The following is a 13,616-nucleotide window of genomic DNA, read 5'->3' on the forward strand; positions in this document are numbered from 1 at the left end:
ATTACGGTAGCCCCTGGTCTGCCCAGTCCCAGGCCAGGGCCTCCTGCATGTAGCCAGAGCCATGGGCAGCTCCTGCCCTTCCAGCCACTTGGGGTAAATGTCTGGGCCTCCTGCCCCTTCTGTCCCTGGCCTGGGGGCAAATTCAGCAGCAGATGCTGGAGCCCTGGGCAGCAGCAGTGAAGCCAGCCATTCAGGAGCTCCCCTTACCCACTGCTGGGCTTTGCCATGTACAACACTGCCCTGCCAGCGTGCCACCAGGTGTGCCAGAGGGAGACTGTGTTGTCATTTGCATGTCATAGGCCCCATACAGCCCACGGCGAGTCTCCCTTAGTTCAGGGTAGCAGGTGGGTGGGGGAAAGGTGTTATGGGCTGGGGGGCAGGCCTGTGGGTTCCACCCCAACCCCAGAGCTTCCCCCTCACCCTAGTAATGGCCAACTTTGATTGGCCAAAGTGACATCTCTTCCAGAAATAGTCCCAGGGTGGGGAAGGACTTCCTGGTTTGGACTGTCTGCAGGGGGTTGTGGGAGGGGCTGTCTCCCCTAAGCCCCCTCCAAGGCCCCCCCATGAGCTCCACTGGCCCCACAGGGACCCCTGGTGATTGCCCCAGGCCTGGGTGTGATGCAAGCAGCCAGGAAGCCACAAGGGGTTGCACCAATTCTCCGCAGGCAGGAAGTGACAGGGAACCTGGGGGTGTGACATCGCAGGCGGGCACCAATTCATAGAATCATAGAACATTAGGGCGGGAAGGGACCTCAGGAGGTCTCTAGTCCAACCTCCTTGCTCAAAGCAGGATCATCCCTGACTAGATCATCCCAGCCAAAGCTTTGTCTAGCCAGGTCTTGAAAACCTCCCAGGACAAAGCTTCCACCACCTCTCTGGGTAACCTGTTCTGGTGTTTTACTACCCTCCTAGTGAGAAAATTCTTCCTCATATTTAACCTAAATTTCCCTTGCTGCAGCTTGAGACCATTGCTCCTTGTTCTGTTGTCTGTCACCACTGAAAACAGTCCAGCATCATCCCCTTTTGAACCCCACTTCAGGTAGTTGAAGGCTGCTATTAAATCCCCTTTCAGTCTCCTCTTCTCTAGACTAATAAACCCAGTTCCCTCAGTCTTTCCTCATAAGTCATGTTCCCCAGCCCCCTCACCATTTTGTTGCCCTCTGCTGGACTCTCTTCAATTTTCCCACATTGTTTTTGTAGTGGGGGTCCCAAAGCTGAACGCAGTGCTCCAGATGTGGCCTCAGCACTGCTGAATAGAGGGGAATAATCACTTCCCTTGACATACTGGCCACGCTTCTACCAATGCAGCCCAAGATGCTGCTAGCCTTCTTGGCAGCAAGGGCACAATGCTGGCTCATATTCAGCTTCTTGTCTACTTTAACCCCTAGGTCCTTTTCTGCAGAGCTGCCCAGCCAGTCAGCCCCCAGCCTGTACCAGTGCATGGGATCATTCCATCCTAAGTGCAGGACTTTGCACTTGTCCTTGTTGAACTTCATGAGATTTCTTTTGGCCCAATCCTCCAATTTGTCTAGATCACTCTGAATCCTAGCCCTACCCTTCAGTATATCTACTACTCCCCCCAGCTTGGTGTCATCTGTAGACTTGCTGAGGGTGCCTTCTATGCCATCTTCCAGGTTGTTGATGAAGACACTGAACAAAATTAGCCCCAGGACTGATCCCATGGGCACTCCACTTGATACCAGCTGTCAACTACACATCGAGCCATTAATTACTACTCTCTGAGCCCAATGCTCCAGCCAATTTTCTATCCATCTTACAGTCCATTCATCCAGCCCCGCACTTCCTTAACTTGCCTGCAAGAATGTTGTGGGAGGCCGTATCAAAAGCCTTGCTAAAATTAAGGTACACCACATCCACTAGTTTCCCCACATCCACAGAGCCAGTCACCTTGTCATAGACGTCAATCAGGTTGGTCAGGCATGTCTTGCCCCCAGTGAATCCATGCTGACTGTTCCTAATCACCCGTTTCTCCTTCAAGTCCTTACAAATGGATTCCTTGAGGATCTGCTCCATGATTTTTCCAGTGACTGAGGTGAGGTTGACTGGTCTGTAGTTCCCTGGATCCTCCTTTTTCCCTTTCTTAAATATGGGCACTGTGTTTGCCCTTTTCCAATCATCTGGGACCTCTCCTGGTTGCCATGTGTTTTCAAAGATGGTGGCCAATGGCTCTGCAATCACATCAGCCAACTCCCTCAGTACCCTCAGGTGCTTCCCATCCCACCCCATGGACTTGTACACATCTAGCTTTTCTAAATAGTCCCTAACCTGTTCCTTCACTACTGAGGGCTGATCACCTCCTCCCCAAACTGTGCTGCTTGGTGCAATAGTCTGGGAGCTGATCTTGCCTGTAAAGACTGAGGCAAAAAAGGCATTGAGCACTTCAGCCTTTTCTGCATTCTCTGCCACTAGGTTGCCTTCCCCATTCAGTAAGGGACCCACACTTTCCCTGATCCTCCTCTTGCTACCGACATACTTGTAGAAACCCTTCTTGTTACCCTTCACATCCTTTGCTAGCTGCAACTCCAATTACGCTTTGGCATTCCTGACTTCATCCGTGCATGCCCATGCAATGCTCTTATATTCTTCCCTAGTTATTTGTTCAAGTTTCCACTTCTTATAGCTTCCTTTTTTTGTGATTTAGTTGACTGAACAGTTCCCTGGTAAGCCAGTTTGGTCTTCTGCCATACTTGCTAGTCTTCCTGAGCATCAGGATGGTTTGTTGCTGCATTCTCAGTAAGGCTTCTTCAAAGTACAGCTAGCTCTCCTGGACTCCTCCCACCATCAGACTGGCTTCCTAGGGGATCCTGCCCATGAGTTCCCTGAGCAAGTCAAAGTCTGCTTTTCTGAAGTCCAGGGTCCTTACTCTGTTGCTCTCCATCCTTCCTTTCCTCAGGACCCTGAACTCAATTATCTTGTGGTTGCTGCTGCCCAAGTTGCCATCCACTAACTACATTCCCCACCAACTCTTTCCTCTTTGTGAGCAGCAGGTCAAGAAGAGCATGGCCCCTAGTTGGCAGCACCAGCACTTGCACCAGGTTGTCCCCAACACTCTCCAAAAACGTTGTCCCCAACACTCTCCAAAAACATCCTGGATTGCCTATGCCACTGCTGTATTGCCTTCCCAGCAGATGTCAGGATGATTGAAGTCCCCCATGAGAACCAGGGCCTGTGATCGGGAAACTTCTGCTAGCTGTTTGAAGAAAGCCTCATCCACCACTTCCTCCTAGTCTGGTGGTCTAGAGCAGATCCCCCACCATGACATCACCCTTGGTGCTCTCCTCTCTGACCCTAACACAGAGACACTCAACAGGCCTACCTCCAGCTTCATACTGAAGCTCTGAGCAATCATATGGCTCTTTTACATAAAGTGCAGCTCCTCCTCCTCTTCTCCCCTCCCTGTCCTTAGACAGTTTGTACCCATTCATGACAGTGCTCCAGTCATGAGAGCTCCCACCAAGCCTCTGTTATTCCAAACATGTCATAGCTCCGTGACTGTGCAAGGACCCAACCCCTGGGGGCAGTGCCCAGCCATAGCGGGACTTTCAGCCATTGTGGGGCCACAGGCTCTGGCCCCTCTCTCTTTATACTCCTGCTCCTGCTGCACCAGGTGCTGTACTAAGTAATCCCATAGCAGCTAACCCAGAGCCACCATGGTTTCCTCTTTGTTGCTGCCGAGCCTCCCCCCCCCCCCCCCCCCCCACACACACACACACAAGTGGCTGCCTCAGTTTCCCTCCCTGGGCAGGCCCTTGTGTGCCTGCATGGTCCTTTGCACACGGCCTGAGCAGCTGGGGGGAAATAGGAGCTAGGCAGGTAGTAGGGCCTAGGCAACGCAGGAGAGTTAAGGATAAGCCTGTCCCTGAATGGACTGGCTGGCATCCCCCAGTCTTCTGGGGCATCCCCAAGCAGCCAGGATAAGGGGGAAACTGAGGCATGGAGCCACAAAGGGGTTTGCTGAGGGCTGGGACGGAGCGGCAAGGCTACAAGAAACAATGGCCACAAGCTAGTAGAGAGCAGATTTAGACTGGACATAAGGAAGAACTTCTTCACAGTTCGAGTGGCCAAGGTCTGGAACGGGCTCCCAAGGGAGGTGGTGCTCTCCCCTACCCTGGGGGTCTTCAAGAGGAGGTTAGACGAGTATCTAGCTGGGGTCATCTAGACCCAGCACTCTTTCCTGCTTATGCAGGGGGTCGGACTTGATGATCTATTGAGGTCCCTTCCGACCCTAACATCTATGAATCTATGAATCTACTGGCCTGTATGATCCCCCGACCCTAGTGTAGATGCAGGTTCTGGAGCTGGAACCTGGGGCAGGCAGGAAGATGTCTGCAGAGGGGTTCCTGGGTGTTGGGGGTAAGAGGGTGCTATATAGACCCCCCCGGCCAGGACCGGGGGGGCACCAGGCGCTGTACAGACCCTCCAGGCTGGGATCAAGAGAGTTGGGGGGCGGTAGTGACAGGGGTGTGGAGGAAGGACAGAGGCAGAACAGCCTTGGAGAGCCCAGAGCAAAGTTTATTTAGAGCCACGGCTACAGGCTGAGGAGGCTCAGGTGCGTTGCAGCTGGATGCGGCAGCAGCGGGCGCTGGTCCAGTCTATGCCCTGGCACTGGCACTGGCAGGTAGAGTTGGCATGGATGTCCCAGGAGCCACAGGCCATGCCACAGGAGCAGCCCGTCGCTATGTACCCTGGGTGTGGGGGGCAGGGGGCACGGTAGGGGCAGGGGCCATGGAGACCTCCAGTTCCCCTCCCAGCACCCCAGGCCATCCCTGGGATCACAGAAGCCCCCAATTACCCACCCCCAAGGCCTTGGAGCCCTCCCTGTCCCCCCCAGCATCCCCCAGACCCTGCAATGCCCACCCCCCTGGGCCCTGGAGCCCCCTCATCTCCCCCTACAACCTTAGAGCTCCTCTGCTTCCCCAGGGCCCCAGATCCCCCAGCCCCCTGGAGCCCCCCCCTCCCTTTGTCCCCCAGCCCCCTGACCCCAGAGACCCCCTTCCCCAAAGGATGGGGCCCCTGCCCTCTAAGCTCCCCCTGTCCTACCAAATGTCTGGAAACCCCCTGTCTCCCCCAGGCTCTGGACCCTCCAGTGGCAGGGAGGGGGAGACATGGGAGGCATACGTGCCCCCCATCACTCACCGTTGGGGCAGGAGGCCAGGCTTCCATTGTCAACCACGTTTGTACACACCAGCTCAGCAGAGTAAACGGCTGTGGGAGAGGCGGGTGGGGAGGGTGGGGGGGACAAGGCAGGTCAGGTGTCTCCCAAGCCCCTGCTGCTACCTGGCAGGGACAGTGCTAGACCTTGTCACCAAGGGGTGCTCTTCCCACCACCCAGTGGGTCTGGGCTGCCACTTGGTGCTGGTTTGATCCCAGCCCCTGGCTCTTTGGGGTGGGGGGCTCTTGCCCCCTAAAACCACCCAGGATTAGCATCCTCACTGCTGCAGCAAGGGGGGCAGTAGCTGTGGGGGTGGGCAAGGGGGTATAGCAGTGCCTCCCACAGCTGAGCAGGGCTGGGGATGCTGCACGGAGCAGCCACGGGGGTTGCTGAGGCCCTACATGCCCTGCCAGCTGCTTTCCTGCCCCCTTGTCCCCCCCAGCCTCACCTGGCTCCCCCGAGCCGCAGCACTTCCCAGCAAGCGCCGCCTGCATCTTGAGGTTGACCACGCTGTCAATGGGGCAGTCGGCCTGGCCACCCACTGTGGGCAGCAGCAGGGGGAGCAGCACCAGCAGCAGCAGCGCCATGGTCCTGGTGGGGGTGGGAAGTATGAGGGGGTAAGAGAAGTGTAAGGGGCACCCTGAAGCACTTGGTGGAGACCTCCCTGTTCCCTGGGGGGAACGAGAGCTCGTGTAGTTGGAGGACATGCACATGCATGCACAAACACACATATCTGCATGCACACACATACACATTCACACATGGGTGTGTACTCCCTCTCCCCCTACACACCCACGCATGCAGCAAAGGGCTCGGAACCCCAGCAGGGGCAGCGCAGACATGCAAATACATACAAGGACATGCACACCTGAACACACACACATTTTTGCACACATGCATACCATCACTCATACACACAGCACGGGGCTCAGAATACCCAGCAGCACATTCATGCACATACACATGCACGCACGCATGTACACACGCAGACCAGGGCTCAGAACACCCAGCAGGGTGTGGCACCCGGAAACACTCACATACATACATACACACCTGCACACTCACCCACACATACCCTTATGCACACACATGCACACACACCCAACAGGGGGCAACACTCCCATATACACATGCATACTCCCATGCATACACACACAGATACACCCACTCACATACATATATATACACGCACACACAGCAGGGTGCTCAGTCCATCTAGCAGGGGCAGCACACACATGCGCATGCACCCACACATATGTGCACCCACATTCACACACACACAAACACACGTGCATCTGCATTCATCCCCCTGCCCATCCATACATACGTGCCCCAGGCTCTCATCCCCAGCCCCCGCACACAGAGACCTGAACACCCCCTGCCACCAGCACCCAGATCTAACAACCCCACTCCCCAGCTCGGTAGGTCTAAGTGCCTGGGGGATTTCGGACCCTCCCAGGCCTTTGCTACCCCTGGCATCAAGGTGCCTAAACTCCCTGGGCCCTTTAAACACCTCCCTGATCTGCCAGGATTAACCTGGATTAAGAGAAGTCACAAGGCCCCATGGTAACGTGGCCAGTTGGGACCCCCTGTGGGGGGCTTCAAGGCCACCCCCTGCCCCAACCTACCTCTGGATGCCTAGGTCCTGGGTCTTGGCTGCCTCAGGACCACCTGTCCCCTTTTAAGTACCTGTGGTGCTGATGTGGCACCTTCTCCAGGCCCCTCTGCAGCTATGCCCCCCCTTCCCAACCCCTCTTACATCCGGGGGGCATTGGGGCAGGAAAAAGGGGAAAACCCAGGCCCTAAGCTTCCTTGTTTGCTCAGCCCCAGGGCCTGGGGCCTGGAGCCAACCCCAGCCCAGCTGAGCTGGAGGGCAAACTGAGGCACAGGACAGGATGGGAAACTAAGGTATGATTGGGGGAGCAATGGCAGTGTCTGGCTGGCTGTGTGTGGGGGTCTGAGTTTTGTCCACTACATGGTGCTGCCTTGGTGGAGGGTGGCAAGTGGGATAGGGCTGGCCAGCCGGGCAGGCTGAGCCCGAGATAGAGAGTGGGTGCACCTTGGAGCTGAACAAACAGGGCAGGGAGGGAGCAGGGCTGCAGGAGTGAAACCCAGGTATCTAGGTTGCCAGCCCACCACCCTCCCCTGCCTCCACACACACTCTTACTCACCAGGCCCCACTACCCTTGCAGAACTGGGAGAAAGCCCAGGCCTGGGGCTCCCAGCCCCCACTGCTCTGATCCATCAGCCCCCATCCCCTCCTGGAGCTGGAGAGAACCCAGGTCTTCAGGCTTCAGTCCCTCACTTTTTGACCTGTTGTGGGTTAAGATCAAGTGTAGTTGCTGCACTGGTTTCCAGTGGGAGGATCTCAGCTACACACCAACTTTAAGAAAATGGGGGACTTCTCCTTAGCTTGCTCCTGTGGCTATTAGCTGAGGGCAAGAAAAATTTGGGGGCATCCAAACCCCAAGACCACTGGGCTGTCATAGGATGCCTGCTGATGGCTTTGGTAGCATCTGAAGCCCCAGGTTGAAAGGTCTGGGGTAGAAGATACTTGCTGGTTGCAGCACCACATATGGTGTTTGACCTACTGAACTTTGCTTAATGAAAAAGATTTGGACCTGATATGGCTGATTTGACCTGGAACACAATTTTTTTTTTCCAAAATATGAAAAAAAGAATTAATTGTCCAAGCAGGCTCTGATTAACTCCTAAGGGGGTGGCTTGATGGCCATCGGCCAAGAGATCCAGGCCAGGGCCATGTGTGCTGGGGAGCAGGGAGTGGCCCCGCTGCATGGAGGAAGTCTCTGCAGTGTCTGTGCTTCAGTTTCCCAGTATGCTAGTGGGGTGTCCAATGAGCAGGGGCATCATCCTAGCACCTGCTAGCCTTAAGGGCCTGCCTTTGGAGGGTGGGGACTGGGAGCCTGGACTCCTGGGTTCTCACCCAGCTCTTGCAGGGTTGGGGGGTGGAGGTAGGTGTAGACTGGGGCTGGGAGGTTGGGGCTGGATGCCTGGATATCTGGGCTCTTCGGGAGGGAGTAGGGCAAGGCCGGTGAGAGCAGGGGGGGCTGGAAGCCCAGACACCTGTGGGGGACAGCTTGGGGTTGGGGGGTAAACCCCCCCAGGGGAGCAACACTGCACTCTGCCATGCCCCTGCTCATTGGACACCCCACTGGCATACTGGAAAACTGAGGCACAGACACTGCAGAGACATCCTCCATGGGGCAGGGGCACTCCTGCCTGAGTTATTTCTAGCTCCAGGAGGGGATGGGAGATGATGGATTAGAGCAGGGGGGGCTGGGAGCCCCAGGTCTGGGTTTTCTCCCAGCTCTGCAAGGGGAGTGGGGCCTGGTGAGTCAGAGTGAGGGCAGGGGGGCGGGCACTGGCAATCGAATTGCTTGGGTTTCACTCCTGCAGCCTGCTCCCTCCTTGCCATGTTTGTTCAGCTCCAAGGCGCACCCACTCTCTACCTCGGGCTCAGCCTGCCCGGCTGGCCAGCCCTACCCCCCCTTGCCATCCCCCACCAAGGCAGTGGACAGAGCCCAGACCCCCACACACAGCCAGCCAGGCACTGCCACTGCTCCCCCACACCATGCCTTACTTTCCTGTCCTGTCCTGTGCCTCAAGTTTGCCCTCCAGCTCAGGTGGGCCGGGGTTGGCTCCAGGCCCCAGGCCCCAGGCCCTGGGGCTGAGCAAACAAGGAAGCTTAGGGCCTGGGTTTTCCCCTTTTTCCTGCCCCCACGCCCTCCCGGATGTAAGCAGAGGGGAGGGGGCAGGGGGGACATAGCTGCCTAGAGGGGCCTGGAGAAGGTGCCACATTGGCACCATAGGTACTTAAAAGGGAGCAGGTGGCACTGGGGCAGCCAAGACCAAGGAGTTAGGAGTCCAGAGGTGGGTAAGGGTAGGGGGTGCCCTTGAAGCCCCCCACAAGGGGCCCCAGCTGGCCACGTTACTATGGGCCATGGGGTCTTGTGGACTCTCCTAATCCAGGTTAATCCTGGCAGACCAGGGTGGTGTTTAGAGGGCCCAGGGAGTTTAGGCACCTTGGTGCCAGGGGTAGCAAAGGCCTGGGAGGGTCCAAAATCCCTGAGGTACTTGGACCCACTGGGCTGGGGAGAGTGCGGGTGTTAGGTCTTAGTGCTGGTGGCAGGGGGACATTAAGACCTGTGTGTGCGGGGGATGGGGATGGGAGCCTGGGGCACATGTGTGTGGGTGTGCATGGGAATGTATGTAGGTGCATGTGTTTGCGTGTGTGTGTGTGTGTGTATGTGTGCATGTGTGCGTGTGTGTGAATGTGGGTGGATTTGTGTGTCTGTGAATTTGTGTGCTGCCTCTGCTGGGTGTTCTGGGCCCCCTGCTGTGTGTGCAGGAATGTGAATGTGTGTGTCCACGTGTATATGTATGTATGTGGGTGTGTGTATGTGTGGAAGTATACACATGTTTTTATGGGTGTGTTGCCCCCTGTGGAGTGTGTGTGCACATGTGCCTATATGGGTATGTGTGGGTGAGTGTGTAGGTGCTTGCATGTCTGTGAGTTTTTCCATGTGCCCCACCCTGCTGGGCGTTCTGAGTTCTGGGCTATGGGCATGTGTGTATATGGGGCATGTATGCACATCTGCATGTGTTTGTGCATGTTTGTATATAGAATCATAGAATCATAGAAAGTTAGGGTTGGACCTCAGGAGGTCATCTAGTCCGGTGTTTCTCAATTTGTGGGTCATGACCCAAAAGTGGATCACAAGAATACATAAAAGGGTTGCAAGCAAACGAACTTTAAAAATGAATCAACAAACTTTCACAAATGGATTCTTTTTTAAAGGAGAAAAATGTGGGAAATTGTGGCTTTTCCCTTGCAGGCTGGCAGAGTTCCAGCCTGCCAGGGGCTGCTTGGGCCCCCCTTCTCCACACAGACACACCTGCTGTCCCATATGTGGTGGCACAGTAGGGGGTGCTACTATGCAGAGCCACCTGTCTCACTGTGCCAGGCCCAAAAACCTCGTGCCAGGCGTTGTTTTGGGGAGCCTACGGCTGGCTGTCCCGCCTCCTGGAGAACACCTGCAACCTTGGGGTAACAGTGCTACCACCCGGGCACTGGTTTCTGTTAGGGTTCTGTGCAGCCCAGGGCACAAAGACCCTGTGAACCTTGGGGGTGCTTTGCCCACCACAATATTTCTGGGTGCCTTATTCAACTTGAAGCATCCCAAGCATAAACCTCAGGTAGGACAGAGGGAACATAAACAGACCACCTCTGCTGGCCAAGCTGGGAGCAAAAAGACTTGCCTTTCCCCCTCCACAGTACCACATAAAGGCACGCTGTACCTGATACCTTTATTGATCAGAGGGCGAGGGCGGCGGGGGTGGCAGGCAGGCATAGAACAAGGAAGCCAGAATACACTTTGAGTAAACATAAACAATTGGACTTATACAGTCTCGGACATAATCATCCTTTTAAAACGCATCTGGCCTAGACAGAAATCCTAACTCCTGGCTAATTTCCAGGTCTTTACTTACAGAGAATCATCCAGACAATCACCTGGAAGCAAACTGCTTGTTGCTTTTCAAAATACCCACCACCAGGAAGAGAGGGAGTTCCCCCTTCCCCTTAGGAATTAGGAATTTATCTGGACAGGTCACCTGGTTGACCAGCCTGAATCAAGCAAGCAAGCAGTTGGGTGGGGGGAGGTATCCACCTAGAATGACCCAAGTGAGAGGCAGAGAGAGGGGGCTTTCTTCACACCACACACTGGAGGGCTGGGGCAATGGGTCGTGGTACAAAAAAGTTTGAGAATCACTCTAGTCCAACCCCCAGCTCAAAGCAGGACCATCCCCACCTAGATCATCCCAGCCAAAGCTTTGTCTAGCTGGGTCTTAAAAACCTCCAAGGATGGAGATTCCACCATTTCTCTGGGCAATCCATTCCAGTGTTTTACTATCCTCCAAGAGGTGGATTAATTAAGAGGATTAATTAAGAGGATCAATTAAGAGGTGGATTGAACTCAGGTAACGACGAGGCTATTGCTTGGCTTCACAGATTTGTATTTGCTAAATAAAATGAAACTACCCTCCTATTGAGAAAATTCTTCCTAATATCTAACATAAACTTCCCTTGCTGCAACTTGAGACCATTGCTCCTTGTTCTGTCATCTGCCACCACTAAGAACAGTCTACTAGTAATGCCAACTCTCATGAAAAAGTCATGAGACTCCTGATTTCCATGTCAAATCGACTCATGATCCCCTGATACAGAGATCAAATCTTGGGATTTTTTCTCCTGGCATGTTTAGAGAGCATCAAGATGGTAAGTCTGTGGAAGGGAAGGGGCAGGGGGAGAGAGAAAAGACGGGGGGAGTGGGGGGGCAGATCGAGGCCCCCACCATGAGGGAGGGAGTGGAGCAGGGGCTGGGGTGAATGGGGCCCTGGGTCCAGGGCGAGTCATGCAACAGAGCTGTGAGTATCTGTCTGTGTGCATGCGTCTGTGTGCATATGTGTCTGCCCCCCACTTTCAGGCCACAGCCCTCCCAGCCCTGCTGTTGCCCCTCATTCCTGACCCACAATACCTCACATCCTGCCATGCTGTGCGAGGACCCCCCTTCCTAGGCTCCAAACCCCACACACACCCACGAGGACCTCCCTTCCTGGGCTCCAAGCCCCACACACACCCGGGAGCCCCTTTGGGGACATCCTCCTGCCTGCCCCAGGCTCCAGTTCCAGAACCTGCATCTGCACAAGGGTGGCAGGGCGGGGGGGAGGAACATACAGGCCACCAGGAGCCCTGCTGCTCTGTCCCAGCCCTCAGCAACTCCCTTTGTGGCTCCATGTCTTGGTTTCCCCCTTATCCTGGCTGCCAGGGGATGCACCAGGAGGCTGGGCGGCCCCAGCTGGTCCCTTCAGGGCCAGGCCCATTCTTAATGCTCCCACATCCACTAGGCCCTACCACCTGCCAGTGCCTAGCTCTTATTTCCTTCACAAATAACGCCTCCCCCCTCCCCCCTTCAAAATAACATCTCATAATTTACAATCCACATCTCTTGATTTTGAAGAGTCTGTTTCATGATTTTTGACATAGTGGGGTTGGCAATAATACTATGTGTATGTGTGCACGTCTACATGTGTGTGCCTGTGTGTGCTGCCCCTGAGCCCCATGCTGTGTGTGTATGTGTGCACATTAATATATCTGTGCATATACACATGTGCATGAGTGTGGGTATGGGTGTGTCTGCATTCAAGTGTGCACATGTGTGTGTTGGCATGTGGCTGGGGAGGCAGAGGGGCAGGAGGGCAGCTGGGGGGGGGTGCGGGTCTCAGTACCCACTGTGGATGCTCCACAACATGGCCCCAGCCCTGCTCAGCTGGGGAAAGGCACTGATACCCCCCAGCTCTTGCCCCCCTTGCTGCAGCAGTGTTGATGCCAACCCTGGGAGGGCTGTGGGGGCAAAAGCCCCCCCCCCCCAAAAGCCAGGGGTTGGGATCAAACCAGTGCCAAGCAGCAGCCAAGCCCCACCAGGGGGAGGCAGAGTGCCCCCTGGTGGTGGTGGCTAGCGCTGCGCCTGCCAGCGAGCACCAAGAGCTGGGGGGGGTGGTCTTTGTGCTTCCTTGTCCCCCTCTGACCCCCTCTCCCCCTGCAGCCCCTGTCTCTGCTGAGCTGGTGTGTGCGGAGGTGCTCACCAGTGGGAATTTGGTTGGTCTCCTGTTCTGATGGTGCATGATGGGGGGCATGTATGGCCTCTATATCTCCCCCCTAGCCCAGCGCCCTAGGAGGACAGGGGGCTTCCAGGGGTTTAGTAGGCCGGGGCCCCATCCTGTGGGGAAGGGGGCGGGGCTTTGGGGTCAGGGAGTTGGGGGGGAAAGTGGGACTCCAGGGGGCTGGGGGATGTGGGACCCTGGGGGAGGAGAGGAGCTCTGGGGTAGTGGGGGGAGCTTAGGGGGCTCCAGGACCCGGGGGAGGCATTGCAGGGTCTTGGGGATGCTGGGGGGGGGCAGGGACGGCCAGGGCCTTGGGGAGATTCTGTGATCCCAGAAGGGTCTTGGGTGCTGTGGGGGGGAAGACGGGGATCTCCATGACCCCTGCCCCTGCACTGACCCCTGATCCCCCCACGCAGGGTTTATTCACAGATTCACAGAAGTTTAGGGCTGGAAGGGACCTTGTGAGATCATTGGGTCCAGCCCCTCTGCTCTGGGCAGGAAAGACTGCTGGGGTCAAATAAACCCAGCGAGGTGCGTGTCCAGTTTCCTTTTGAGGATCTCCAGGGTAGGTGCCTGCACCACCCCCGCTGGGAGTCTATTCCAGAATCTAGTTATGCAAACCGTGAAGAAGTTTTTCCTTATATCCTGTTTGAAACCTTCTTCTAGGAGTTTATGACCATTGCTCCTGGTTTTCGCCTGGGGTGCTTTGGTGAATAGTTGTTTGCCTAGACCCTGATGCTCTCCCCTGATATATTTGTAA

At 55.7% G+C, this 13,616-nt stretch overlaps 1 protein-coding gene across 1 annotated transcript; it reads right to left on the reverse strand.

Moving 5' to 3' along the window:
* Positions 1–4,520: 4,520 nt before the first annotated feature.
* LOC132252203 (resistin-like) lies at positions 4,521–5,761 on the reverse strand. The gene is made up of 3 exons (XM_059733106.1): positions 5,622–5,761; positions 5,158–5,226; positions 4,521–4,706 (listed from the first exon to the last, which is right to left on the reverse strand). The coding sequence occupies exons 1-3, from the start codon at positions 5,758–5,760 to the stop codon at positions 4,567–4,569; spliced, it is 348 nt and encodes a 115-aa protein (XP_059589089.1). The 5' UTR covers position 5,761; the 3' UTR covers positions 4,521–4,566.
* Positions 5,762–13,616: the final 7,855 nt, after the last annotated feature.

This window comes from Alligator mississippiensis, chromosome 8 (assembly GCF_030867095.1).
Source record: "Alligator mississippiensis isolate rAllMis1 chromosome 8, rAllMis1, whole genome shotgun sequence".
Lineage (NCBI taxonomy): Eukaryota > Metazoa > Chordata > Crocodylia > Alligatoridae > Alligator > Alligator mississippiensis.

Coding starts and splice junctions, on each gene's coding strand:
- LOC132252203 (XM_059733106.1), bottom strand. CDS start 5,760: ATGGCGCTGCTGCTGCTGGTGCTGCTCCCCCTGCTGCTGCCCACAGTG. Junction 5,227..5,621: donor CTGCGGCTCGGGGGAGCCAG/GTGAGGCTGGGG, acceptor CCTCTCCCACAG/CCGTTTACTCTGCTGAGCTG. Junction 4,707..5,157: donor CCTGGCCTCCTGCCCCAACG/GTGAGTGATGGG, acceptor CCCCACACCCAG/GGTACATAGCGACGGGCTGC.